This window comes from Lepidochelys kempii, chromosome 26 (assembly GCF_965140265.1).
Source record: "Lepidochelys kempii isolate rLepKem1 chromosome 26, rLepKem1.hap2, whole genome shotgun sequence".
In the NCBI taxonomy this organism is placed as follows: Eukaryota; Metazoa; Chordata; order Testudines; family Cheloniidae; genus Lepidochelys; species Lepidochelys kempii.
The window spans coordinates 15470683-15497267 of NC_133281.1; the positions used below are offsets into that span (position 1 = coordinate 15470683).

Below are 26585 nucleotides of genomic sequence, written 5' to 3' on the forward strand. Positions count from 1 at the left end.
TTTTCCTTTAAAAAATTTCTTTTTTGGTACAAAATAAAGGAGGGGGGAGCCCCCGCTCAGATCACGGCAATGCTCTCGGGGGCACAGTTGAGGTGGGTGGAGGTGCTGCTGCCGCCGGGCGACTTGCAGCCCCGGGTGCTGGCCCGCTGCAGCGCCGTCACCAGGGTGTCGGTGGAGACGGCCCCGAAGTCGTAGGCGAAGGTGCCGTAGAAGACCAGCATGTCGATGACGAAGACCCACTCGCAGACGGCCGCCAGGTGCTGCAGCAGGGGGCTCTCGTGGATGAAGAAGACACCGCCTAGGGGCTGGCTAAGGAAAGGCACCCACTGGGTGTGGCCTCTGCAGGGGGTGGAGTCAGAGACCCCCCACCCCCATCAGCTATGGGGAGAAGGGGTACCAGCTCCCCTCATCCCCCCCCGGGGACTGACTGCGGTCAGCCCCCCACTTCAGGAGGAGGGGAGGGTATGCATGCCAGGAGCCCCCTGGGCCAGCTCACACCTGGCATGAACCTTATGACCCTTCCTTGCCCCCAGCCTGGGCATCCTCCCTCCATGCCTGGGTATCCTACAGCTCACGCCCCCCGAGCCTGTATGCAGGAGGTGCCCATGGGGAGGGTTATGTGGCTCTAGCTCCAGGCAAATGAGCATCTTTAACCCGGTGCTGCCTGCAGGGTGGCACAGCCCTTGATCACTAGAGGCTGTGGGTACAGGTGAGGCCTGGGGCAGGGGACCCTGCCATGTATCAGTACAGCAGGAGAGGGCCAGCCCCTGGCATGCTGGGGCACCCTGCCACCAGGGAGGTCAGCCAACCTGCTGTGGGCACAGACTTGTAGAGGGCACCGTATGCCACAGCCCTTCCCAGTGTCTGTGCTAGGCCATCTCGTGTGGGGCTCAGAGAGGGGCTGCCAGTTTATAGCCTCTTCAGCAGCAGACATGGCCCCAGCTGATGCCCCTGCCCTGCAGCAGGGAGATCCTGATGTTCTGCTACAGCCCTGGGAACTACCCTGCCCTCTGAGGACACGACAGCATCTTCCCTAGGCATGAGATAGCCGGGGGGGCATCGGGCCCAGGGATCGAACCTGGGGCCGCTGCGTTAACTCAGAGCCAGCAGCAGGCTCCCTGGTGCAGCCTGCAGGACGTAGCCCCACGGTTACATAGGTGACGTTCCTGGATGTTGAGCCCATGCCATGCCACACCTGCCTGCCTGGATGCGAAGGGGCTGGGTGGGCGGCTGGCAAGCCCCGCAGCCAGAAGGATACTGAGGACGAGGGAGATGAAGGCCACGCCGGTGAGCGAGACGCGGAGGTGTGCCATCCAGCTATCCAGCGCGCTGACGGCAGTGTGGTAGGTGAGGATGCACTGGAGGCAGACGAAGAGCAGCCCCGCCGGGAAGGCGATGCCCGCCCCAATGTAGTGCAGGGACTTGGCGTTGTCCACCTGGAGCAGAGGGAGGGGCAGCAGTGAGCCTGGTCCATTCCTGTCCCTCCAGCCTCTCCAGCCCCCCCCCCTCACTGCTGCTCCAATCCTCCCCCCCACGGGAACCGGCTACCTACCACCAGTTCAGCCTGGCTGGTCTCCCGCCATGGGGGCCCCGCACAAACCCCGCTCCCCATCCCAGGCTTGCTTCTTCTGCACCCCAGTAGCTCCTCCCATTCTGCGCTGCCTTCCCTATCACCCCCTATGCCCCGGACAGGCCCCACTCCACAGCTACCAAGCCCCTTCCTCTCTTCTCAGCCAGCCCTTCTGGGGAGCTAGCATCTGCCCACCCCCCATGGCCAGAGAGGCAGCAGCCTCCCCCCAGCAAAGGGACATCACAGCCAGCTTGGGGGAGGGGAGGCAGGGGCCACATGGCAACCATGGGAGGGGAGGCTGAGGGTACCAGGGCAGGAGAAAAGCCTGGCTCTGCTGGGTGCTGGCCCAAGCCCACCTGGAAGTTGCCAACCACAACGAGGCCGGCAGCGTTGGTGCAGCCCGCGATGAGCGCCGTCGTGTTGACCCAGGACCGGTGGCGCTGCTCAATCAGCTGCCCATAGCGCAGGAAGCAGATCAGCACCACTGCCGAGAGACAGGCCATTAGCAGGCCTGGGGGCTACCTCACAGCAGGAGGACCCCAGACCCACACCAGGGGCACTCCTCCTCTGGGATACCAGCTGCATGGCTGGGCCGTGGCTCTGACGTGAGGTGTGTGGGGCTAGAGAACCAGGCTGGCAACAGTCAGCCCCACCTCGCAACCAGCTGAGGGAAGCGCCCCCCCCCCCCCCGAAGCCAGGTGTGCTCACAAAACCCAGCTGCAGCAACGAGGCATTGCAGACCCCAGGGAAAGGCAACAAGGGCCATGAAAGCCACTGGAAAGAGACAACCAGGGATTGCTCCTGTGACAGCACACCCCATATTCTTCATAGCGATATTATTATGGCATAATGCTGATATATTTTATAGAAGATAAAGCATGGGAGGTGTCATTGGAAAGGTTATTGATTTACTGAATACGATTATCCTACTTGTGTGCAGGTATCATTTCTGTATCTGAAGTGAGAAACATTGCCTGTTTGTCTGTATTTCAAATGTGTTTACACCTGGGGATGCCCACTAGGCAAAAGACCAGTAGTTTTCAAACTTTTTTTCCAGACACGCAATTGAAGAAAATTGTTGATACCCACGACCCAATGGAGCTGGGGATGAGAGGGGTTTGGGGTGTGGGAGGGGCTCAGGGCTGGGGCAAGGGGTTGGGATGCAGGGGGCGGCCCTGGGCTGGGGGTGCAGGCTCTGGGGTGGGGCCAGGGATGAAGGGTTTGGGATACAGGAAGGGGCTCCAGGGTTGGGGGGATCAGGGGTGGGGCAGGGGATTGGGGCACAGGCTTATCTTGAGCAGCTCCCGGTCAGTGGCACAGCCAGGGTGCAGAGGCAGGCTTCCTGCCTGTCCTGGCACCGTGGACCGCGCTGCGCCCTGGAAGCGGCCAGCAGCAGGTCCGTGTCCTTGGCCGAGGCGCACAAGCAGCTCCACGCAGCTCTCTCCTGCAGGCACCGCCCCCCTCCCAGGTCCCATTGGCCGGTTCCGGCGCGGAGCCGGTGCTTGGGCAGCAGGCAGAGCCCCATGGCCCCCCGTCTAGGAGCTGGACCTGCTGCTGTCCACTTCTGGGGTGCAGCAGAGTGTCAGAACGGGTAGGGACTAGCCTGCCTTAGCCAGGCCGCACCGCCCGTAGGACTTTTAATGGCCCTGTCGGCGGTGCTGACCAGAGCCACCACAACCCAGTACTGGGTCCCGACCGGCAGTTTGAAAATCACTGTTCTAGACGGCTGGCTGGGAAGGGCCCATTCAAATGAATGCATCAGAAGGGAGAACAATAGGCCTCAGAAGGCGCTTTTCCCCACCTGGGGCTCTTCCTGAGGATGCTACAAATGGCCCCTGAGCAATGGCTGCTGCGGCACTGCAGGGACATGTAACCAGGTCAGCTGGTGCTGGACTCCACCTTGGCATACCCGTGATTTTCCACTGCAAGGTGTGGGAACCACGCTTGGAGACAAAGGGTTCCCACCACAGGCAAAAGCTATTTAAGGTCGGGGGAGTGACATCATCATGGTTCTTCACTGACTTCCCCCAAGAGACTCTGAGGAACAAAGACTGAACTGGGGGGAAGGGCTGGACCCAGGCTGGAGGGATTTTTAGCCTGTGAAGGAAACACCTGGGTTTTAAGCTGTAAGCAAGTGCAGCTGGCCCTCAGCAGCCTGCTTGAACTATCACGTGAGATGAGACATTACGACTCATATCCAATCCCATTAGTATATTCAGCTTCGTTTGCGTGTTTTGTTTATAGTTGTGGCCTTCATAGCATCTGGCAAGGAGTTCCACAGGTTGACTGTGCGCAGTGTGAAAAAATACTTTTGTTTTGTTTTGAACCTCCTGCCTATTAATTTCATTTGGTGACCCCTAGTTCTTGTGTTATGAGGAGTAAATAACACTTCCCTATTTACTTTCTCCACACCCGTCATGATTTTATAGAACTCTATCATATCCCCCCTTAGCCGTCTCTTTTCCAAGCTGAAAAGTTCCACTCTTATTAATCTCTCCTCATACGGAAGTTGTTCCATACCCCTAATCATTTTTGTTGCCTTTTCCCAAATCTTTTCCAATTCCAATATATCTTTTCTGAGATGGGGCGACCACATCTGCACGCAGTATTCGAGATGTGGGCGTACCATGGATGTATAGAGAGGCACTATGATATTTTCTGTCCTATTATCCAGCCCTTTCTTAATAAGTCCCAGCATTCTGTTCACTTTTTGACAGCCGCTGCACATTGAGTGGATGTTTGCAGAGAACTCTCCACAAGGACTCCAACATGGATGGTGGGTGAACCCCTGGCTTGGGGAGGCTAGCCCCCAACCCCGCCCCGCCCCTTCCATGCCCACCAGAGCCCAGCCCCCACTCAGAGTGCTGCGCCACCAGGCCTGGCATTCCCCAGCCTGCCCCTGAGGGCACCTCCTGGCAGAGCTGCTGGCCCCAGCGCTGAGCAGGTGGAGTAGGCCTGGCCCCAGGAGGATGGGCAGCGTGATGTGGCCCCCAGCCTGCCCCAGGGAACAGCAGGTGGGATGGGACCTGGGGGTGGAGTATGGGCCAGGCAGGGCCGGCTCTAGGATTTCCCCCCCAAGCAAAACAATTTTTGGCCGCCCTCGCTTTTTCTTCATGCCCCCCCGTCCCTGGCTCCACCCCAACTCCACCCCTTCCCAACCCCTTTCCCAAATCCCCGGCCCCGCCTCCTCCCCCAGGCATGCAGCATTCTCCCCACTCCCATTGATTCCTGTGGCTCCCCCTCCACCCCGCAACAGCTCCCCTCCCCTCCGCCTGCTCCCCTGAACATGCTGCCACTGCGCTTCTCCCCCCTCCTGGTCAGGCGAGGGAGAGGCGGCGCATTCAGGGGAGCAGGCGGAGTGGAGGGGAGTGAGGAGTGCAGGAAGTAACAGGGCGGGGGGGGTAGAGGAACTGCTCCCCGCCCCAGCTCCCCTCCCCTCCCGCACCGCCGCCTCCCCTGAGCGCGCGGCCGCTCGGCTTCTCCCCACTCCCTCCCAGGCTTGCCACGTGAAACAGCTGTTTGGCCCGCGGCAAGCCTGGGCGGGAGGGAGGGAGGGACGGGGGAGAAGCTGAGCGGCGGTGGCGCGCTCAGGGGAGCAGGCAGAGGCGAGCTGGGGCACATTTCGAGGGGCAGCATGGCCAGCACCGGGATGCCGCCCCTAGAAATATGCCACCCCAAGCACCTGCTTGTTTTGCTGGTGCCTAGAGCTGGCCCTGGGGCCAGGGGACAGCAGGCTGTTTGGGAAGGCAACGCCTTCCCATGCCTATGATACCCACCACCCATGGACTCCCAGATCTCTTTCTTGAGTGGTAACAGCTAATTTAGACCCCACCATTTTATAGGTGTAGTTGGGATGATTTTTTCCAGTGTGCGTCACTTTGCATTTATCAACATTGAATTTCATCTGCCATTTTGTTGCCCAGTCATCCAGTTTTGAGAGATCCTTGTGTAGCTCTTTCCAGTCTGCCTGGGACTTGACTATCTTGAGTAGTTTCGTATCATCTGCAAATTCGGCCACCTCCCTGTTTACCCCTTTTCCCAGATGTACTGCAGCTGGGTGTGTCCCACCTCTGCGTGTGCTGAAGCCTGGGAGAGGACCTGACAGGCTGGTCCCAGCACTACTATATAAAGGGAGCCCAGGCGGGTGGGTCAGGGCGACCCCACTTCCAGATGGCACCCCAGGGGTAACTCATCACTCCCCCACACTGTGAGTATTGATAGTGGCTGATGGGAAACCCCCCCACCCTTCTACAGTGGAAGGTCCCCAGACCTCGAGGGGCTGCCTGAGCGCTGGAGCCTGGGGCAGGGGCACGTGGGGAATCTGCGGACAGCCTGCAGATGTTGACTGCGCAAGGGGAAGCTTGTTCCCTCCATTACTATCTCAGCTCTGAATCTGGGGGGAGTCTATTAAATCAACTGGTTATTTTCACCCCAAGCAGCTTGCTGGTGTGCAAACTGTGGGGAGTGTGTCCCCCACAGTGACTGGGGAGCTGGAGTCACACCTCTGGGGGTGACAAATCAAAGGGGAAACTGTCTGGTAGTTAAGAACTTGGGGAGGCCGGGGGACCTGCAGGGCAGTTGGGGTCACCATGAAAGGAGTAACCAGGCCAGTGGAAGCCAAGGTGAGACCTTTATACTTAGTGGCTGGTGTGAGGGCTCCTGAGGCCACAGGACTGGCAGCGAAGGACCCACTCCCTGGTCCGGGGGATCCCCAGCATATCCCACAGGCATAACATTTTTACAGAGAGTTTCCAGCACTTATGTTGCAAAATAAACCTTCCACCCACCACTGAGCTGCTTTGGGAAGGGAGCAGCCCACTCCGTGCCCCGGGGGGGATCTGCTGTCTGCCCAGCCTGGAGGTCGGGCCCCAGTCCAATGCAGAGGCAGCCCTGGGGACAGAACAGCAAAGGGTCCCTTCTACAGAGCCAGATCAGCAAATGCAGCCCCAGATCCTGCCCCACAGCAGGGAGGCCAAGCCTGGTGTGGGCTATGAGGCCAGCAGGCCCAGGCAGGTGCAGGAGAGGGGCCCTCTCCACAACCTGGCTCCTCAGTGGGCCAGGTGGGGTGGACACTTACCCATGAAAGCCCCAATGTTCCCAATAAGGCTGAAGAGGCAGCTCTCAGGGGGGTATGTGCCACACTTACTGCAGGGCAAGGAGAAAGCCGTCAAAGCCAGCACATGGCTGGAGCAGCGCACGCGTCCCCGTGGTGGGCTTGGAAAGCGGGTGGGTGTGACCCCCCTCCAGCACCCCTCTGGGCCCATCTCACCGCCCTGGCTCCTGGGCCCATCTCACCACCCTGGCTCCTGGGCCCTCACATGCCTCCTGGGTATGGTGGCACCCTGGCACCCCAGTATTCACCACTGTCATGTAATTATGCTATGTTTTGCACCAAGCACGCCTTGTGAGGTATCTTTCTAAAAGTCTTGATCTGCTAGACAGTCATATCTCGTTGGATTGTATGTGCTACCGTCCTACGTGAAGTTATGAGGTTGGGCTGGGTACGTGCTACTGAAATGTGTTGTGAGGCTGAAAACACCCACAAGCAGCCTTTCAGGTACAACAGTCAAAAGGGCAAACAATGCTAATGGCTCACTGAGAAAATGCACACAGGCACCAGGATTACCCCAGGAACTGTGTGCAAGAGAAACCTCTCAGAGATAGCTCTGCACCAGGGGTCTCAAACATGCCGCCCGCGGGGCTATGTCCTGTGGCCCGCCAAGCTCCCCACAAACCCCCCCCCTTGCCTACCTCTGGGCCAGGGGTGGGCAAACTATAGCCTGTGGGCCAAGATTGCCCCCCCCCCCCCCCCGGCGCTGTGAGCTGCTGCCGGCACCACATCCCTGGGGAGGGGAAGGGGGAAGGGCAGAGGGCTCCATGCATTGCTTCCAGGTCCCCCCGCAGCTCCCATTGGCCAGGAGCAGGGAACTGCAGCCCATGTGAGTTTGGGGGAGGTACCTGGAGGAGCAGCAAAAGCAGTGCACAGAGCCCTGTGGCCCCGCTCCCCCAGGGGCAGCAGGGACATGGTTCTGGCTGCTTCCCGGAGCAGAGCGGGGCCAGGGCAGGCAGGGAGCCTGCCTTGGCCCTGGTGCGCACCACTGCCACCCCGGAGCCGCTCCAGGTAACAGGCTGGAGCCTGCACCCTGAACCCCTCCTGCACCCCAACTCCCTGCCCTAAGCCCCCTGCCACACCCTGCACCCCAACCCGCACCCTTTGTGCACTCCCTGCCCTGAGCTTCCTGCAACACCCCGCACCCCTCCTGCACCCCAACTCCCTGCCCTGAGCCTCCTACCACACCCCCTGCCCTAAGCCCCCTGCCACACCCCACACTCCTCCTGCACCCTCTGGGGGCAGGGAGGGGGCAGAGCTGAGGTGGGGACTTCAGGGAAGGGGTGGGAAGAGGCGGGGCGGGGCCTCATGGAAGGGGGTGTCAGTGACCCAGTCCTCGGGCCAATGCACTAGTCTTCATGTAGCCCTTGTGGTCATTTGAGTTTGAGACCCCTGCTCTATACAATGGGAACCGTTTGACCCAGGTCACAGAGAAAGAGCTTTCCAGCAAGTGGGGAGAAGATATAAAGGGAGGGAAATGACAACATGGGGGTACCTCACTCTGCCTACAACAACACACCTGGAAACCTCTGAGGAACAAAGACTGAACTGGGGGAAGTAATGGTCCCAGGCTAAGGGATTTCTACCCTGTGTATGAAAACCTGGGAAAGCCAAGGCAGCTTGTGCCTTAAGCATCTGCCAGCTTGTGTCACTCAGGGCGAGAATTTGCTAATTCATCTCCTACCTATCTAGTGTGTTAAGCTTAGTTTGTGGTTTTGTTTATTTACCAGGTAACCTGCTTTGATCCGTTTGCTCTCACTTATAATCACTTAAAATCGATCCTTTTGTAGTTGTTAAACTTATTTTATGTTTTAATCTAAACCAGTGTACATTTGCCTAAGGTGTCTGGGGAAAATCTCAGCTCGGTTACCACAAGTGTGCATGGTCCTCTTCACATTGAGGGAGAGGTGGACCAGGTATTAAACCCACATACTGGCCAGATTGGACCAGGGCAGGATGGTACTGCTCTGGGGTCCCAAGCTGGGAGGCTGGCTGTTAGAGAGCCTGCATGTAACTGCAGCTGGGTGTGTCCCTACCTGTGTGAATGCTGGTGAAAGTGCAGGCTGGAGGGCTTTGCAGCTTGTCACAGCAGCACAGGGTGAGAGGGAGCCCAGGCTGGTGAGTCAGAGGGCTCAATGGTACCCCAGCTCCAGGTAGCACCCCGGGGGAACCTGTAACACATTGCGCCAGGCCCTGGGCCCCCCAGGTGTGCTGCTCCTCTATCCTCTCCTTGACTCCCCCGCCACCATGCCGCATGTGACTTGGCATGAGGAGATGCCACAGCTCGGGTGGGCTGGCTGCCCACCTAGCAGGGTGGGGATCAGGCCTGTGGGTGTCCATCTGGGCCCCCCAGCTGTGGGTCGAGTGGCCCACAGCACCATCTCCCTGTTGCACAAAGGCAGCGGGAGGCTGGGGAGTCTTGGCCACGGCTCATTCCAGCACATGCTGCCAGAGGCCTCTGGGCGCCTGGCACTTCCGGAAAGCCCAGCAAACAGCAACCACAGCCTCCCGCCCCCAGCCCTGAGTGATACATGGATGGGGGCAAGAGGAGACAGACAGTGAGGCAGCCAGCGAGGCTGGGGCTGCCCTGGGGTGAGGGAGCTGTGAAGATCCCTCACTTAGGGCAGAGAGTGCAGCTCCTCTCGCCTCATGGGCTAGTGGCTTGCAAGCTCCTCGGGGTGGGACACAGCCCCTAGCGCGACAGGCCCCAGGTACCGATCACACCAACCGCCCTCCAGCCTCACCTGATCAGAGGGACATCTTCCAAGGTGCAGCAGCTTTTGGGGTAGCCATGCTTGACAGGGCTGGAGGAGCATGACTCGTTGTAGGACCTGAAACCAATTGGTAAATGGGGGGGGAGGGGGAGGGGGGCGTAGGAAGGGGATGAAAGGGGCCGGAACAGCACGGGGGGGCGGGGAGAATTGGGAAAGGACATGGGGGGCAGGAGCAACTGACCTCTGCCCTGCCAGTTCCCCGAGCAGTGGTATAGTCCATATTACCCATCCCTGGGCATGGTGCCCTCCATACACAGGGGAGACCATAGGGGCTCCTCTCCCTGTCCTGGGAGCCTGGAGACATGGCCCCACCTCCTCCAGGCTGCCCAGAGGCCCTGGCACCCTCCCCTGGCAGCACAGAGGGACTACTTCCCCCACCAGTGGGCCTTTCTAACATGGTTGCTGCCAGGCACCACCCACTAGGCAGGCAGGGGCAGGTTACAGCCCGTGCTCTGGACCATCCTGGGCACCCCCTGCTCCCTCCATCCCAGGGGCAGCACTCTGGACCCAGGCCAAGGAACTGGACTGGAGCACAGGGGCTGGCCCGGAGCCGGACCATACCGGTTAGCAGAGACTCTGTGGCCAGGGCAAGGAAGGAAGCGGGGGGGCCCGCAGTGCCTGCGCATTGCCAGCGACGGGGGGCTGCTCTCACCAGTTCTCAACGGGGCACACGTGGTGGTTCATCACTGCCATGGCGTACCTGCGAGGAGCAGAGCCAGGGTCACGACACCTGATCTAGTGAGCGGAATTAATGCACCCACCCGGCCTCCTGTCCCATAGGAGCCTTCTTACCTCCCCAGCCTCTGGAGCAGGGGAGCCCAACTTAAGAACCCCTTGAGAGGCATCCAGTGCCCCCAGCCGAGCCTTGGGTAACGGGGCCATCTCCAGACAGGTGCCTTGAAGAGCCTGGGGGGTGCTGGGAATGGACACAGCACCGGGAAGGCCAGCCACCGGGGCTGAGAGACCTGGCACTGCGATCCACGCCCCCCTCATCCAGCCCACCTGGGGGTACGTGACACAGGCGACGGGAACAGCCAGCCCCTGCCCACTGTGCCATGCAGGCCAAATATCCAGCTACCTCTGCCCCACCACTCTCATCCCTGCAAATCCCTCCAGGGACATGAGCCAGTGCCCTGCTCTGCCCTGCCCAGGGAGCTGCTTGGCTCACGCTTTGCTGGAGGAACCAGACAGCTCCATGCTTTGGAGCTTGCTGCAGCGCTGGCAGCCAGGGGCTCCGTCGCTGAACCCCAGTCAGGGCTCTGCGCTGAAGCGCAACCGGCTACAGCACACGAGGGTTCAGTCTTTGCCCCCCTGAGTCTCCATCAAGCAGCCCTGGCTCACAGGCACAGAGACAATTTTTTCCTGACCTCTGCAAACGCTGGGCTCTTTCCTTACGGGCTGCCACCCTGCGTGGGGATGGGGTGCACGGAGGCTCTTGCCTTCCCCAAGACCGAGTGGGGAGTTGGAAAGTTACCAGCGATTCTGAGAGGCCCCCAACTTTCCCGATCCCCCCCTTCCCCAGCAGCACGACGGCTCTGATCGCCCTGGTGTCTGGGCTGCTGGTGGAGTGACACACGCTCGGCCCAGCTGGAAGATAGCAGGGGAGCCGGGCCAAGCAGCAGCCAAGACAACGTGAAGGAATGTGCCCTTCGTCCGCTGCCACGCTCAGCTGTTTAGCTTCAACAGCCGCCTTTGGGGCCAGCGCAGGGACAAGCCATCCTCCCTGGGCCTGCGCCAAGAACGTCCACACAACATAGCCCAGATCCCACCCCCCCAGCTCCCGGGCAGAACCGCCTTGGTGGAGAGACCAGCTCCCTGGCACAGAGGGGCAGAACAGCCCCTTTGTTGCCCTGGGTGAGGGGACCCTGCCCAGCAGCCCTGTGCACCTGGTGCCCATCACCCTAGAGCAAAGAGCACCGTGGGGGGGGGGGGCAGGGAGGGGCTGCAGAGGGGTGCTCGTGCTCCTGGTGGCAGCAGAATGAAGAGGGTCTGGGGGCACCAGCTCAGAGCCTGATCCAGTCTGGCAGGCCAGTGGGCGAAGGCAGGAAGGACATGCGGGTGAGGGGCTATTCCGTGGGGAGCAGGGCTGGGGGGGCAGCTCTAAGGCACAGCAGTGCCGCTGCCATGACCCTCGTGGAGCCCGACTCCCGCACTGGCACGGCTAGGGCACTACGGTTTGATAGCACGAGAAAGGCCTGGGAGCTGGTGGGGGGCAGCTGAGCTCCCGGCCTGCGACCCCCTGCCCATCCCTCCCTGAGCAGGGGCCAAGGGCTGCGCCCTGTGTCCACACTGCTCGGGGCAGCCCGGCAGGCGCCTCGGCTCATTCCTGGCGCAGGCGGAGGCCTGCGCTCCTTGCCCAGGACCCTGTAAGGTCAGCGGTCCCCTGACACGCAAAGTCAAGGGCAAACTTCTCTGTGGAGCCTCCAGCCACCTTTGGCCCCTGCCTCACTTGGGGGCAGAGCTGCCCAGCACAGCCCCCCGCCCCCATACCTCCTTTTACTGGGGGAGCAGATGGGGTTGACCTTGATGGCCTGGCCTGACACCGCATCTACCAGGCCCCCTAGCTGAGGGCCCTCACTCCTGCCTCCGCCCCACCCGGCCCTGCTTCCCATCAGGGTCCCAAGTCCCCACCTCCAGTTACAGTCAGTGAGAGCAGCTGGTGCTGAGCCCTGGCAGGGCCTCCCCCCGACCTCCTGCCACTCCAGACTGGGCCAAACTGGCACAGCCTTCCCACTCCCTGCAATATCCGAGTGCCTCCGGGAGAGCGTGTGTGTGCTGGGGTGGGCTTTCACCAACCCCAGGAGCAGCTGGGGGTGAGATATGGGGGGCTCTGAGCTACCCTCTACTTAATTGCACAAGCCTCCGGTCACTATCTATAATGAGTTCACACCTCCCTGCCTTTAACCAAGCTGTCACCTTCACTGCCAAGGCTCCAGGCCAGGGCTGGAGCCATCAGCAACAACTGCTGGCTGCTCTAAGCACCCAGTGTGCGCAAGAGCCTCTCAGGGGCAGTGAGGGGGTCCTGGAAGGCCGGCGGGCCTGCCAGCCTGCCCCAGTAGGCTCTGTGGAGGCCTCATGGGGTAGGGGGCCCTGTAGGTGAGGCAGCAGCCAGATCCAGGGGCTTATGCTTAAGTTATCGCTCTGCGTCTGAATTCCATCCGTTTCCTGGGCAGCTTTGCAAGGCCCTTCCCCTCGATCCTGCCCCTGGCACTGGCAGCCCCCCGGCGCTCCCCTCCTGCAGAGGGGCACTCAGCCCAGCACGGCTTGGGGTGATTCTGGCTCTGCCCCTGTGGATGCGGACACGGGTCCCCCCAGTGGCTGGACCCTGGTACTGCAGGGTGAGTTAGGGACACACTGGGCTCTCTCAGAGAGGAGGACAAGGGCGGCTATTGTCAAGGCAGCCGTGCTGACGACTGTGGGGAGGGGTGGGGGAGACACAGCAGCCAGCCCTATCTTGAGGAGGATTAGGAGAGGGACCCCGCCCAGCTCAACTAGCATTTGGGGCCACCTGAAAACACACTGGCTGGTAGCTCCCCATCACTGGGAGGGGGTGGGTAAGTGCCAGAGGGCCACACCCGTGGGAGCACTGCAGCTGTCAGTGGACCCTTTGCTGCCCTGGGTTGGAACACAGCCCCCGAGCTGCTCAGCCTGCAGGCAGGAAGTCCCGTTCTGGGCTCCTAAGGCCAGTCCTGAAGCCAAACTCAGCAGATACCACGGGTCAGACACAAGAATGCTGAGCCCTGTAGTGACCACCATTTACCTGTGCAAAGGGGATCCAGTTAACCGTCTCCCCCCGAGGCTCCCGTGTCAGACACGGGGCCAAGGGGAACATACTGAAGTGGCAAGATGTTGGCCAGGCCCACAGGTAACTATGGCTCGCTGCTGATGGAGCCTGGTGACAGAGGATTCATCACACAGCTTATGCTAGTTTCATGCCCTGATCACATCGGGGCAGGGCTCAGAGGGGTCCCAGAGGTGCCCCCAGCATTGGAACAGTGGTATCTGCACCTCCCAAAGTAATTGCTCCTGGGGTCCTGCACCCCAGTCCTGCCAAACCTTTCCATTTACCCCACCCCATCACGAAGCAAACCTCAGTGCTCCCTCCATGACCCCCACCAGCACCCCAGACAGCGGCCACTCTGGAATCTGAGCTGGGCTGGGGGCACACCAGACAGCCGCCAGCCACTGTTACACCAGGAAGGGGCAGAACTGGAGTGAACCCAAGACTCAAGTAAAACATGGTGGCATCCGTCAGTTCATAGCATAGGAGGCTACTAAAGTGGGGGCAGGGAAGGAGAAGAGAGAGGAGGTGGCAGGAACCTGCTCTTCACTGGATTCAAAGTCACTTGGTTTTGGGCTTAGACTGTCAGAGGAAGCGGCCCATGGACTAGCCACCCAATCTCATGGGCTATTGGAGCACCCCGTTCACTAGCCAGATCCCAGCCCCCATTGGTTAACTCTCCCCCCGTCAGTACACAAATCAGAGCGAAGTGGCTGCTTACACGATCCATATCCCGGTGATGGAGAAGGTGGACAGGCTAATGGGGAGGATGATCCAGGCTGTCATTAGGGAGTCCAGGTACAGAACATGTGGGGGTGGGGGGGGGCTCAGAGACGAGGGAAGGGGGGGGAATGGGTGGGCACCAGCTACAACCCAAGGCCTCCACTCGGAACCATCAGAAGGCACCTGCCTGGAAGAGAGAGAGAGAGAGAGAGGGGGGCAGATGTCAACCAGCAGCAGCCAGACCCATTGTTACACAGCTGGGGGGATGTCACCTGCCTTGGAGCCCCTCAGGTTGGGACCATTTTCCTCTTTAATAGCCACGTCCCTTGGACAGCTAGTGTCCGTCATCCCACCCCCCCAGGAGTCCCCAGGCCCACCCCCTAGCTTTAGCCAATGCACACAGCACCGCACTGCACCGCTGCTCTCCCACCTCCTGGCACTTAGTGAAAGTCCCTGGTAGCACTACAAAGCCCTCCCCCAGTCACCCATGACCTTGCACCCAGGGCACAATGCGGGCCAATGCTGGGACACATGGCAAGCGTCACAGGAGGGCAGCAGACATCAGGGGTAGGGAGCCACTTCTTGGGCATAGGACAGCTGCAGATTCTTCCAGCCCAGCCTTCCCCTGTGCTCCTGGGTGCCCCGCTTTGCGCTGCGGCTGCGTGGCCACATTCTGATACAACACCCCTCTTCCCCCGACACAGCCCCCTGCCACTGAGCCCCCCCCCAAGCTACAGGCCCCCCCAACCCTCCTCCTCCTCCTTCCAGCTCCTTGTGCACACCCAGCCACGGAAGCAGGACATTCGCCTCCCCGCCCCGCTGCTGGCGTCCAAGCCAAGGGCTCAGCACCCTCCCCAGGCGCAGGGGTTCAAGGACACGGGCTCGCTGGCGCGGGGCTCCGGCCGGCCCGGGAGAACAGCGCTCGAGCCACGGCGGCCGGGGCAGACGCAGGGCCCCGCCCCCGCCCCGCCCCGAGGGACCCCCCGAGCAGCGGGACCGCCACGCGCCCGCCGAGACAGAGCCTCAGCCCGCCCGCCCGCCGGCCCCGGGGCGGGTTATCCTCGGGCCCGGGCCAGACCCCGCCGCGCGCGCTCGGAGAGCCCGGGGGGGAGAGCCGGCGCCGGGGGGGAGGGGCAGGTAGGGGGGCCCGGGCCAAGCGCGGCTCCTCGGGCGGGGGCGCCTCTCACCCGCTCCCCGGCCCGGCCCGGCCCGGCCCCACCGCGCCGCAGCCGCCGGCTCCACACGGACCTGGAACGGGCCAGGCCGGCCCCGCCCCCGCGCAGCTGACCGCGGCGCGCAAGGCCCGACGGGGGCTGTGGTTTCCGAGCCACCCCCAGCACAGGACTACAACTCCCGCCATGCCGCGCGAAGCGACGGCAGCCGGGACGGGCCGAACGCCGGCCCCGCCCCGCCCCGCCCCGCCCAATAGAATGGAGCGGGGCTAGAGCACAGCTCCACTGGACGGGGCGGGGCTTCTGCGACGGACAAGGATCCCTGAGAAGGGGCGGGGTTTGACGTTTGAATGATAGGGGGTCAGGCTGGACTGACCCATCTCTGAGATGGGGAGGGGGAGTCAATGGTCCCCCTCCCTCGGGAATTCCCTCGTTGCAGGTTCGAGTCCTGTCCTCGGCACAGGTTGGGGTGGGGGGTAATACTGGAGGTTCCCTGGTCAGGGCCAAGGGTCCTGCCACAGGTCCAAGTCCTGAATTAGAGGTCCCAGCTCAGGATCCAAATCCTGGATCTGGGCTGAGCCCAGGCCTTGGAGGGCTGAGCTCAGGAGCCCGGGCTGTGGGGGGCGGTGTTCGTGTCCCACACAGATTCAGGAAAAGGAGAAAAAGACGGTTACTCACCGTTGTAACGGTTGTTCTTCGAGATGTGCTGCTCATACCGATTCCAAATGGGTGTCCGCGTGCACGGCCGTTGGAGAATTTTTACCCTAGCAACACCCGGTGGGTCGGCTGTGGAGCCCCCTGGCGAGGCACCTTCATAGCGCTCGCTACATACCCCAGCCGACCCAGCGCCCCCTCAGTTCCCTTCTTGCCGGCTGCTCCGACAGAGGGGAAGGGGGGCGGGTTTGGAATGGACGTGAGCAACACGTCTCGAAGAACAACCATTACAATGGTGAATAACCGTTTTTTCTTCTTCGAGTGTTTGCTCATATCGATTCCAATTAGGTGACTCCCAAGCCCTACCTAGGCGGTGGGGTCGGAGTGAAGCAACGTGGATTGTAGGACTGCTGTACCAAACGCCACATCGCCTCTGGCCTGCCGGATGATGGCATAGTGCGAAGCAAAAGTGTGTACCAAGGACCAAGTTGCGGCTCTGCAGATCTCCTGGATCAGCACTTGGGCCAGAAAAGCCACCACCGAGGCCTGGGCCCCTGTGGAGTGAGCAGTGAGAGGCGGGGTCGGAACACCGGCCAGATCATAGCAAGCACAGATGCAGGACGTGATCCATGAAGAGATCCGCTGAGAGGAGACCGGGAGGCCCTTCCTCCGGTCCGCCACCGCAACAAAGAGCTGGGTCGTTTTCCTGAATGGCTTCATACGCTCAGCGTAGAAGGCAAGGGTCCTACGGACATCAAGGGAGTGCAGCTGCTGTTCCTGGTGACTGGCGTGCGGTTTTGGATAAAAAAACAAAAGAAAAATGTCCTGGCTGATATGGAAGGCAGATGCCACCTTGGGAAGAAAGGCCGGGTGAGGCCAAAGCTGCACCTTATCTTTATGGAAGATCATGTAGGGTGGTTCCAAGGTAAGGGCTCTGAGCTCAGAGACACGCCTCACCGACGTGATAGCAACAAGGAAAGCCGTTTACCAGGAGAGGTATAAAAGAGAGCAGGTGACTAGCGGCTCGAACGGGGACCCCATGAATTTGGAGAGGACCAGGTTAAGGTCTCATGTGGGGCTTTCGAACCTGTGGGTAGAGATGGTTCAGGCCCTTGAGGAACCTGCCAACCATGGGATTGACGCAGACAGAGCGGCCATTTGCACCCGGGTGTAAAGCCAAGATGGCCGCCAGGTGAACTCTGACAGAGGATGCCACCAGGCCCTGCTGTTTTAGGTCCAGGAGATGCTCCAAAATGAGTGGCACGGACGCTTGGAGAGGGGGGTGTTGTGCTGAGTGCACCAGCATGAAAACTGCTTCTTCTCAGCTGTATATGTGGCCCGAGTGGAGGGCTTCCTGCTGCCCATCAGCACGTGCCGTACCGATTCCGAACAGAGAAGTTCTGAAGGGTTCAGCCACGCAGCATCCATGCCGTGAGGTGGAGAGATCGCAGGTCGGGATGGCAGAGGCGACCGTGATCCGGAGTAATCAGGTCGGGAAGAGGCGGCAATGGGACTGGAGTGTCCACAGAGAGCTCCAACAGCACAGTGAACCAGTGCCATCTGGGCCACGCCGGAGCCACCAGACTCACTCGCGCCCTGTCCCTGCGCACTCTGAGCAAGACCCTGTGCACAAGGGGGAAAGGCGTAAAATAGTCGACCCATCCACAGGAGCAAGAAGGCGTCTGTGAGAGCCCGGGGAGCAGCCTTGGAGGGAGCAGAAAGCCGGGCATTTCCGATTGCTGCGGGAGGCGAACAGGTCGACCTGGGGAAACCCCCACCTTCGGAAGATGGGGTGGATGACATCTGGTCGAAAGTGACCACTCATGGGAGCGGAAGGACCTGCTCAGGTGGTCCGCCAGCGTGTTCTGGACCCCGGGTAGAAAGGATGCCACCAAGTGAATAGAGTGGGCTATGCAGAATTCCCACAGTCGAATGGCCTCCTGACAGAGGAACGGGCCCTCCCTTGTTTGTTGATGGAGAACATGGCCATGGTGTTGTCTGTGAGGACGGCCGCACAATGACCCTACAGCTGATCCTGGAAGGCTTGACAGGCAAGGCGTACCGCCATCAGCTCCAGGAGGTTGATATGAAGGAAGAGTGCAGACGGGGGCCATAGGCCCTGTGTCTGAATGTCCTTGAGGTGGGCGCCCCATCCCAGGGCTGATGTGTCTGTGACGAGGGACAAGGAGGGCTGAGGGTTGTGGAAGGGGACTCCTTCACATAGCACCTGAGGATCTAGCCACCAGTGGAGGGAAGCTAGGATCTGCTCTGGGATGGTGACCACCAAGTTCAGGCTGTCTCGACCTGAGCGATAGACTGATGCCAGCCTGGCTTGTAATGGGCGTAGTCGAAGTCTGGCATGCATGGTCACGTACGTGCAGGAAGCCATATGTCCTAAAAGACTCAAGCAACTTCTTGCCGATGAGGTTGGGAAGCTCTGAAGGCTCCGGATGAGGCTCGCTATAGCTTGGAAACGAGAGTCTGGCAGGAGAGCTCGAGCCTGCACAGAGTCCAGGACTGCCCTGATGAATTCTATTCTCTGGGTCAGTTCTAGTGTCAACTTTGCCACGTTGAGGAGGCGGTCTAACGGACAAAACGTGTCCGAGACCAAACTAAGGTGGGACTCCTGTTCTCTGGTGCGCCCCCGCATAAGCCAGTCATCGAGGTAAGGGTATACCTGCATCCGTCGTCGACAAAGGAAGGCCGCCACGACTGCCATACATTTGGTGAACACCCAGGGGGCCGTAGAGAGACCAAAGGGAAGGGCCAGGAGCTGATAGTGTTCGTGGTTGACCACAAAGCGGAGGAAGAGTCTGTGCATTGGATGAATCGCTAAGTGGAAATACGCATCCTTCATGTCGAGGGTTGCGCACCAGTCTCCAGGATCCAGGGAAGGTATAATGGTGCCCAAGGAGACCATGCGGAACTTCAAATTTACCATGTACTTGTTGACTCCGTGCAGGTCCAGAATGGGCCAAAGCCCGCCCTTTGCCTTGGGGATTAGGAAATATCAGGAGTAAAACCCCCTGCCCCTTAGTTTCCTCGGAACCTCCTCGATAGCCCCCATGGCGAGGAGTGTCTGAACCTCCTGAATAAGGAGTTGCTTGTGAGAATGGTCCCTGAAGAGAGACGGGGGAGGAGGGTGGGGAGGAAGAAATTTGGAGAGAATATCCCGCTTCCACTGTGCGGAGGACCCAATGATCCATGGTTATGTGAGACCAAGCACGGTGGAAACAGGATAAATGATTCAAGAAAGGTGGGATAGGATCCTGAACACGGTCAGGTACATTGTCCTCAGGCGTCCCTTCAAAAGGTTTGTTTTGAACTGTCGAGGGCTTGGATAGGCCCTGGCCCTGCCCGGACTGGTGGTTGGGGGTTTTCCCCCATCTCCTATAAAATTCCTGCCTCGGCCAAAGAGGGGGATCGGAGCGCTGTGGAGGCTGCTGGGCTTTGAAGGGTTTCCGCTGGGTAGCTGGTGTGTGCATGCCCAGGGACTTCGTTATCGCTCTTGAGTCCTTAAGGCTCTGTAGCCTTGAATTGGTCTTTTCTGAAAACAGGCACGCTCCATCAAAGGGGAGGTCCTGCAATGTTTGCTGAAGTTCCGGTGGCAGGCCGGAGGCTTGCAGCCAGGAGATACGCCTCACTGTGATCCCTGAGGACAAAGTATGTGCGGCGGAGTCCGCAGCATCCAGCGAGTCCTGCAACGAGGTCTGTGCCACTGTTTTGCCCTCTTCTGCTAAAGCCCCAAACTCCTCTCTGGACTCAGGAGGTACTAACTCCTTGAACTTCAGCATGGAGTTCCTCTGCCTGCAGGCTCATATTCCGCGCCACCCTGCGCAGGAGGTCCTGGTGGGCGCGGAGGTCTATCAAAGGGGGACCCGATACTTCAGTGCCCGCCACTGCCTCGTTGGGTGAGGAGGAGGCCACAGGAGGAAGAGGGTCATCTGGGGCCTCTTGCGGAGCTGGGCCAGCGACCTCAGGGCCAGCAACCTCCCTGAGTTGGAGGGAGACCTGAAGCAGGGAGAGAAGCCATCATGGTCTCCATACTTCCAAGGGCAGGTTGGCTGGCAGTATCCTCTTGTACTCATGGCTTGGACAGGGCTGATTGAGAAGTCCCAGACGGAGCACCCTGGGCCTGGTGGTACGCCCAGGGCATCCAGAACAGCCATTGAGTGGACTCTTGAGCAGGACCTTGCTCCTGACCTGCCAATGTCCGGCCCCTGAGTCCAGGTGGCTGTGGTCCAAATGGCGGTGTTCCAAGAAACGCGACCCCGCCTCCGATCCTGAAGAACGAGAAGCGGAACGTGATGGCCAAGGGGCTGCCGAGCGGATCTGCGCCAAGCCATGTTGATGAGGCGATGGAGAGTGGTGCCGCGATGCTGGGGAACAGTGCCGCGACCTGGACCAGTACTGGAATCTGGAACAGTACCTGGATCTGGACTTGGGCCGAGATGATGACCGGCGTCGAGAGCGGCGTTGGGTCCGGGATCTGCTCCTTGACGGCGGATGGAGCGGTGCCGAGACCGGTGTTGGGAGTTTGAGCGGGGTCGTGAGTATGACCGGTTCCGCGAGTACGACTGGCGTCGCGACGGAGAGCAGGACTGCGAGCGGCGTCGGGAGCGGGAACGGTACCGAGAATGGGATCGGTGTCGCAGCTCGACCGACGGCGCCGGCGGGTGGATGAGCGCTGGCTTGCCCCTGGATGGTGCCACGGGAACGCCGATACTGTCAAGGCAATAAGATCCCTTGCAGCCGCGAAGGTATCTGGGGTAGAGAGCAACCGGACCTCAACCACGCTGCAAGTCGGGGAGTCCAGGGGCACCGGACTCAACAGCTCTGACCTTGGTGCTGGAGTCAACGGTGCCAAAGCCGCAGGTTGTCCCCTAGACGCTCCCTTGCGGGATGTGTCTCCGCGGGCGGTTCCAGGGAGGCTGGTCTTTGCTGAGGTGGGCCAGTCTTTTCCGGTTTCCGGTGCCGCTTCTGGCCAGGAGAATGGGAGCGGTGCTGGGCTGATGGTGCCGGGGAACATTGTGCTGCGGGTCTCGGTCAGAGTCGCTGTTCCCTCTAAGCTGTGCGCACACAGATCCCAAACCCCGCACACATGGCAAAACACCACGTGCACAAACATTTGCACAGAAAAATTCTTTTGCGCACACAGCCTGTCAAAAATTAGAGGGAACATTGGTCAGAGTCCAACCGCGGTGCCGTTCCTACCGCTGCCCCTGGAGTGCCGTGCCCCGAAGCGCTCGATGCTGGATCTTGGCGCGCTGCTGCAGGCTGAGGGCTAAGAGGAGCTGTTTTAAACGAAAGTCCCGCTCCTTCCTAGTCCAGGGACAAAACCCTTTGCAGATCCTGCACTTCTCTGCTTGGGGGGGAGGGATCGCTCAGTGGTTTGAGCATTGGCCTGCTAAACCCAGGGTTGTGAGTTCAATCCTTGAGGGGGCCATTTGGGGATTTGGGGCAAAAATTAGGGATTGGTCCTGCTTTGAGCAGGGGGTTGGACTAGATGACCTCCTGAGGTCCCTTCCAGGACTGATATTCTGTGATTCTATGAGGCTCCCTCAGACACGTCAGGCAAGAGTCATGGGGGTCGCCCTTTGGCCTGGGCTTAGAGCAGGAACCGCAGGGCTTGAATCCCGGAGCCTTGGCCATGAGCCCGAGAGAAGAATCAGGGAGGAGGGGAAACCCTACTAACACTAACAACTATAACTATTAAACACTGTAACTACAACTATTAACTATGAACTATTAGCAAAACTATGAGGCATACGCTAAGGAGAGTGGAGAGCAACGAAGCAGGACTCCACAGTTCCAACGACTGTCACGGGCAGTAAGAAGGAACTGAGGGGCGCTGGGGCGGCTGGGGTATATATCGAGCGCCATGAAGGCACCACTCCAGGTGTTACCCGGGGTTCTTTCAACCCAAAGCTCTTGGTAACTTTTACTCGGTGTGAGGTGGTGTCAGGGAATAAATCAGGGGAGACACGGCCATCCGACCGATAGATGGCTGGCACAAACAGGACAACACGAGTGCTTTCACTTAAAGCTAAACTTTACTTAGTCTCAAGCACTTACACACGTCTGCAAAAAGTTAGTAAAACACACCCAACCCTTGATAATTACCAAAGCTGAGTGTGGCTCTCGAGTGGCAGAGCGGCAGGCTTCCGGTGGCCAAATCTTCCGTCTGCAGGTGGGGACTGCAAGATGTATCCAGAGGGAGAGTCCAAAAGGAGTCCAACTACCTCAAACTTTCCCCGCTTATTTATACATTAGTAATAGAATGACATGTCCCTTAAAGAAAACTTGTTAAGTAAGCAGTTTCAATAGTCAAGCAAGAGGTTCCTTCTGATTATCGATTAACCAGGTGTGGGTTTTTCCAGAGTTTGCAGCCTTGAGGCCCCAATAGACATTCCTGGGGCACATCCTGCTCTTCAAAAATGCATGTATCAGCCACTTCAACACAATTCTTATCAGGAAGGACACGGGGTCAAGCTGCCCTTTCTGTGGCACCCAAAACTCCCCCCCCCCCCACTCCTGCCTTGGTCAAACTGAGAGTGCTGAATGGCCAATTTACAGCCTGCTGGCTTGGCTGCCTTTAGCAATAAGCCATAGTGGTTTCAGGCGCTTTACTGGTTTGCCAAAGTCTCCCCGTACACAGGGGGCTCCAGAGCCAACCCACCGGGTGTTGCTAGGGTAAAAATCCTCCGACGGCCGTGCACGCAGCGCGCACCCCTAATTGGAATCGATACGAGCAAGCACTCGGAGAAGAACAGATATTACTGGGTGGGGGCTGCGCAGGGCTTGTGTCCCTGGCCCTGCCATGCATTCCGGGGTGCCCTGCTCGCATTGTGCACCATTGGCTGCTGGCTTCCCTCCGCCCCGATGTATCCAACCGTCCCCAGACAAACAGCCTGGCAGTGGATCAGCCCAGAACACAGCTGCCAACTTTCACGTGGTAAATAAGCACCCCGACTGTCACAATAAGCCAAAAATCAAGCTACTCCCATTTCAAGACAAGGCCAACACAGGCCAATCCCCAAGAACCCCAACACTCTATGTGACTAGATCCCCCTGACATGCAGTCTGGGTCTGTGGTGGGCCCGCTCTGCACCCCTGACTCTCTCCTCTGCTTGCCTCTTGCCCCTGCTTGCCAGGAGCTAATCAAAAAAAGAAGCAACAAGCTACAAGCCAAACAAGCTACAAGCCAACAAGCAACTCACAAGCCAATTAAGACAAAAACAAGCCCAATTTCTGCTTTTTTTCCCTAAGGTTTGGCATGTCTGGCCCAGAAGCTTTCCACCTCTCGGAGAGGCTGGAAAGGACCCACCCAATCTCAGTGCTTCCCCATGCCACCAGCTCTGTGTGGGCGAGATCTTCTTCCGGTCACGCCAGCGGCGACCCTTCTCTCTGCTGAGTGCTGGGGTCAGGGGCCTTGCCCCATTCCTGCCAGCCATGTAAACCAGATAATGAGGAGTGGATCAGGCCACATTCCTCACCACAAAATCCCTCTTATTTCAACAACAAATTAATGAATTAAAGGCACAGCAAGTATTGGCAGTTGCCACAGGGTGGAGGACACAGTCGAGGTAAACTTGCAGTTAACTCACTGGGCAGGGGACTTGGTGACATGGGTGGGGATGGCTTCAGAAGGCTAACATGGGGAGAAGTGTGTGTAGGTACTCAAAATGCTCAGTTAATAATGTTGATGGCTATTATGAGAGACGCTTGGTCAGAACAATGGCCTTCAGTATTAAATCGGGAGGCTAGCCCATATTTATTCACAATTGCAAAAACATACCCATCTACCTGGAAAATAACATCCCCGACCTGTGGGGACAGTTCTTGTGTAATTGTTACTATGATACCTTGAGAAGGAAATGCAAATAAGGTGATTCCCTTGAATCCTATGGGAGTAACTAGGGAAGGGAGAGCGCGTTGGGAGCCACTAGCAAATAGGTGGGGGGGGAGGGTGCAGTGGGGTAAATTGGACTGTCATCACATTAAGCAGTTGCATATCCAGAGGAGGAATATGGATGTGCCCCTCTTCTATGACTATGGAGGAGCAGGATCAATGGCCTATTGCAAAGGGGGGGCATTTTGGGGAAATGTACATGGGGTAGGGTGTATTCTGTTGGGAATGTATGCAATCCTGCAATATAACACTGGGAGGCAAAATCCTTCCAGTGTATGACCAAATTATGAACTTCTATACACTGCCACCTGGCCTAGGGTGCACCAGTGGATCAGTGGACCTAATCGTTGTAAACAATTGACCCAGCACCTACTACCCCATGCCGTACCAAGTAGTTGAATTGGTTTGGACAATACCAAACTCCACTGTGGATATTCAATGGACACACAATATGGACAAAGGTACACAAAGATTATAAGAGCAACTTGCTGCAAGAGCCAACAGCTGGACGCACTTACAATACAGGATGGCGCTGACAAAATTTTAACCCTATCGAAGGAGGAGAAGCAGTGTTTTTGGTGGTGGCCAGGATGTCGGACCATACTGCAGTGGTCAGGACTCTCGGGGTTGCTGTGGATTATCATGGCAGCTGGTGTATTAACTGGTGTGTTACGTTGCATATGGAAATGATCAAGGGGGGCACAACCTCCTAGAGAACAGCCACTAATTATAACCTATAAGTAATGTAGTAAGCCCTCCGCCCCCAGTGTACTAGACAGCCCGGACCCAACCTTCTCGGGCCACTACACTGGCAAGTCTGGAACACTAATTGGAATAGGTGTAGTATGCCCGTACGAGAGAAGGTGCAGGGCACGGTACGACACAAGGGGCAGTGGGACAGATGGAGGATCGACACCTTCCAGCTTGAGGCCTGGCCCTATCAGGAAATATGTCGCCATACGTCCTATGCTTTTCCAGGGATACCTGGGCAGGAGGATCCCAAAAGAAAAAAAGAAAAAAAAAAGGGTGGAGTGTTAGGATCTAGATATTCAGGCCTGCCTGTAAAGGCCTGTACTCTAAAAATGTAGGTCTATGTTTATCATTTACCTAGTAATAGAGGTATACAAGAAAGAATCTGCGTAAGGGCCTTCTTGCACCGTGACAGTCGGAGGCCCTGTGCGTAGGCTAAGGCCTTTGGCTAAGCAGCAGAGGCAGCCATGCGCTGGGAAGCGACCGGTCACCTCCTCACATTGCAAACCAGTCAATCGGGGGCTGTCAGGAAGGTGATCCGATCGATCACCTCCAGAGAAAGGGACGAGCCTAGAAGATGTAAAAGGAAATTTAGGTTGATAGTTTTCTGTCTGGTACGACCTCACTTATCGGTAGACACAGCTGGTCATGTCTTTATAGATGTAGTTGTGAAATCCTCACTTCTGTATTGTTTTGTAATTATAGTTCTCACTTTGCTATTGTTTATTTGCATGATCTGTCTGGTTCTGTGATTGTTCCTGTCTGCTGAATAATTAATTTTGCTGGGTGTAAACTAATTAAGGTGGTGGGATGTAATTGGTTAGCTAATCATGTTACAATATGTTAGGATTGGTTAGGTAACCATTCAGTAGAATGATTGGTGAAGGTATAGCTAAGAATATTACTCTATAAATTAGGGGCAAACAGGAAGTAAACTGGGATTTGAAAATAAGGAAAAAGGAACTTGGATTGAAGCTTGCTGGAAGTTCACCCCAATGAACACTGAATTGTTTGCACCTTTGGACTTCGGGTGTTGTCGTTCTCTGTTCATGTGAGAAGGACCAGGGAAGTGGGAGAGTGAGGGAATAAGCCCCCTAACAGTGTCAGTGGGGCACTGGTTGCTTTCGGGTCTTCCCTAGGTCTGGAGAAGCCTGTGGCCTGCAACTCACCCTTTCTGCCCTCCAGGACCCTGCCAGCACTGACCCCATGCCTCCAAGCAAAGGCGGGTTAAGCTTTTGTGGGGCTCTGGACCAAAGCAAGTGGGGCCCCCCCCACGCTCCTGCTGGGGAAATGAGGTTGGGAAGTGGGGGCTTCCCCTGCCCCCCAGCAGGAGCGCTGGGTGGCCAGGCGGAGCACATCGCGGCATGGGGGTGCCCATGTCTTTGGGCCCCCCATCAATTGGCCAGGGTACCTGGGCACGGGCCTCCAAGACAGCAGCCAAGACTGCACTGTCGGTTCCCCACATCCCCCTGGGAACCCCAGCATCCCAGCCAGCGGGAAGGGGGAGATACGCCAGAGCCGAGCCTGGGAGGTTATAAACAAGTCCCCTGGTTATTCCCAAAATCGCTCCTACCCTGGCTGTCCCAGGCCCTGGGATGGGAGACCATGGATTTGACAACCCAAGACCTGTTCCTCACTGGCTGCTTCCAACTCCAGGCCCCGGTGTTGTGAGGCCCTTCCTGACAGCTCTGTGGGTTGCTGTCAGCACCTGCTCTGCAGCTCCCGGGCTGCCTGCCTGCCTAGGCAATTAGGTGCATGATGAAGCCCAGGTTCCTGGTAGGGACCAGCAGGGGGCAGCGCAGGTGGCTGTCGGTTTCCGGGCCGCGCTGCTGCCTGGGGTGCAGGGTGAATGAGAGCAGCAAGGAGCAGGGCGGGGACTTTGCTGACAGCAGACTGGGTGCATATGGGGGGAGTGAAATGGGAATTCATCAGGTCGGAGCTCGAAGCAGCTACAGGAGTAAGCGTGTCGCTGGGCTGGAGCAGAGGGGCAGGGACTCAGGGCTCCTGGGGTCTAGCCCCATCTCTGCCACTGACCTTCAACACACCAGTTCCCCACTCTGTGCCTCAGTTTCCCCATCTGTAGCCTGGAGGAGAGGACACTGCCCTGCGCCACTGGGCAGCTAGGTCGCTCCCGCATGG

At 58.6% G+C, this 26585-nt stretch overlaps 1 protein-coding gene across 13 annotated transcripts; it reads right to left on the reverse strand.

Moving 5' to 3' along the window:
* Window positions 1–22191, reverse strand: TMEM150A (transmembrane protein 150A). Of its 13 annotated transcripts, none has more exons than XM_073324798.1 (8): window positions 21908–22186; window positions 13957–14145; window positions 10107–10154; window positions 9425–9511; window positions 6648–6715; window positions 1927–2054; window positions 1259–1436; window positions 1–298 (listed from the first exon to the last, which is right to left on the reverse strand). In XM_073324798.1, exons 2-8 carry the CDS (start codon window positions 14019–14021, stop codon window positions 57–59), a joined length of 816 nt encoding a protein of 271 aa, XP_073180899.1. In that variant the 5' UTR covers window positions 14022–14145; window positions 21908–22186; the 3' UTR covers window positions 1–56. The 13 variants fall into 13 exon arrangements, with proteins under 13 accessions (XP_073180899.1, XP_073180901.1, XP_073180898.1 ...); XM_073324800.1 differs by lacking the exon at window positions 21908–22186 and adding an exon at window positions 15146–15229 and having other exon boundaries at window positions 9425–9484; XM_073324797.1 differs by lacking the exon at window positions 21908–22186 and adding an exon at window positions 15146–15229.
* Between the last annotated feature and the right edge of the window lie 4394 nt (window positions 22192–26585).

Coding starts and splice junctions, on each gene's coding strand:
- TMEM150A (XM_073324793.1), bottom strand. CDS start 11,351: ATGGGCACCAGGTGCACAGGGCTGCTGGGCAGGGTCCCCTCACCCAGG. Junction 10,155..10,821: donor AGAGCCCAGCGTTTGCAGAG/GTCAGGAAAAAA, acceptor TGCTCCTCGCAG/GTACGCCATGGCAGTGATGA. Junction 1,437..1,926: donor TTGTGGTTGGCAACTTCCAG/GTGGGCTTGGGC, acceptor CCTCTGCTCCAG/GTGGACAACGCCAAGTCCCT.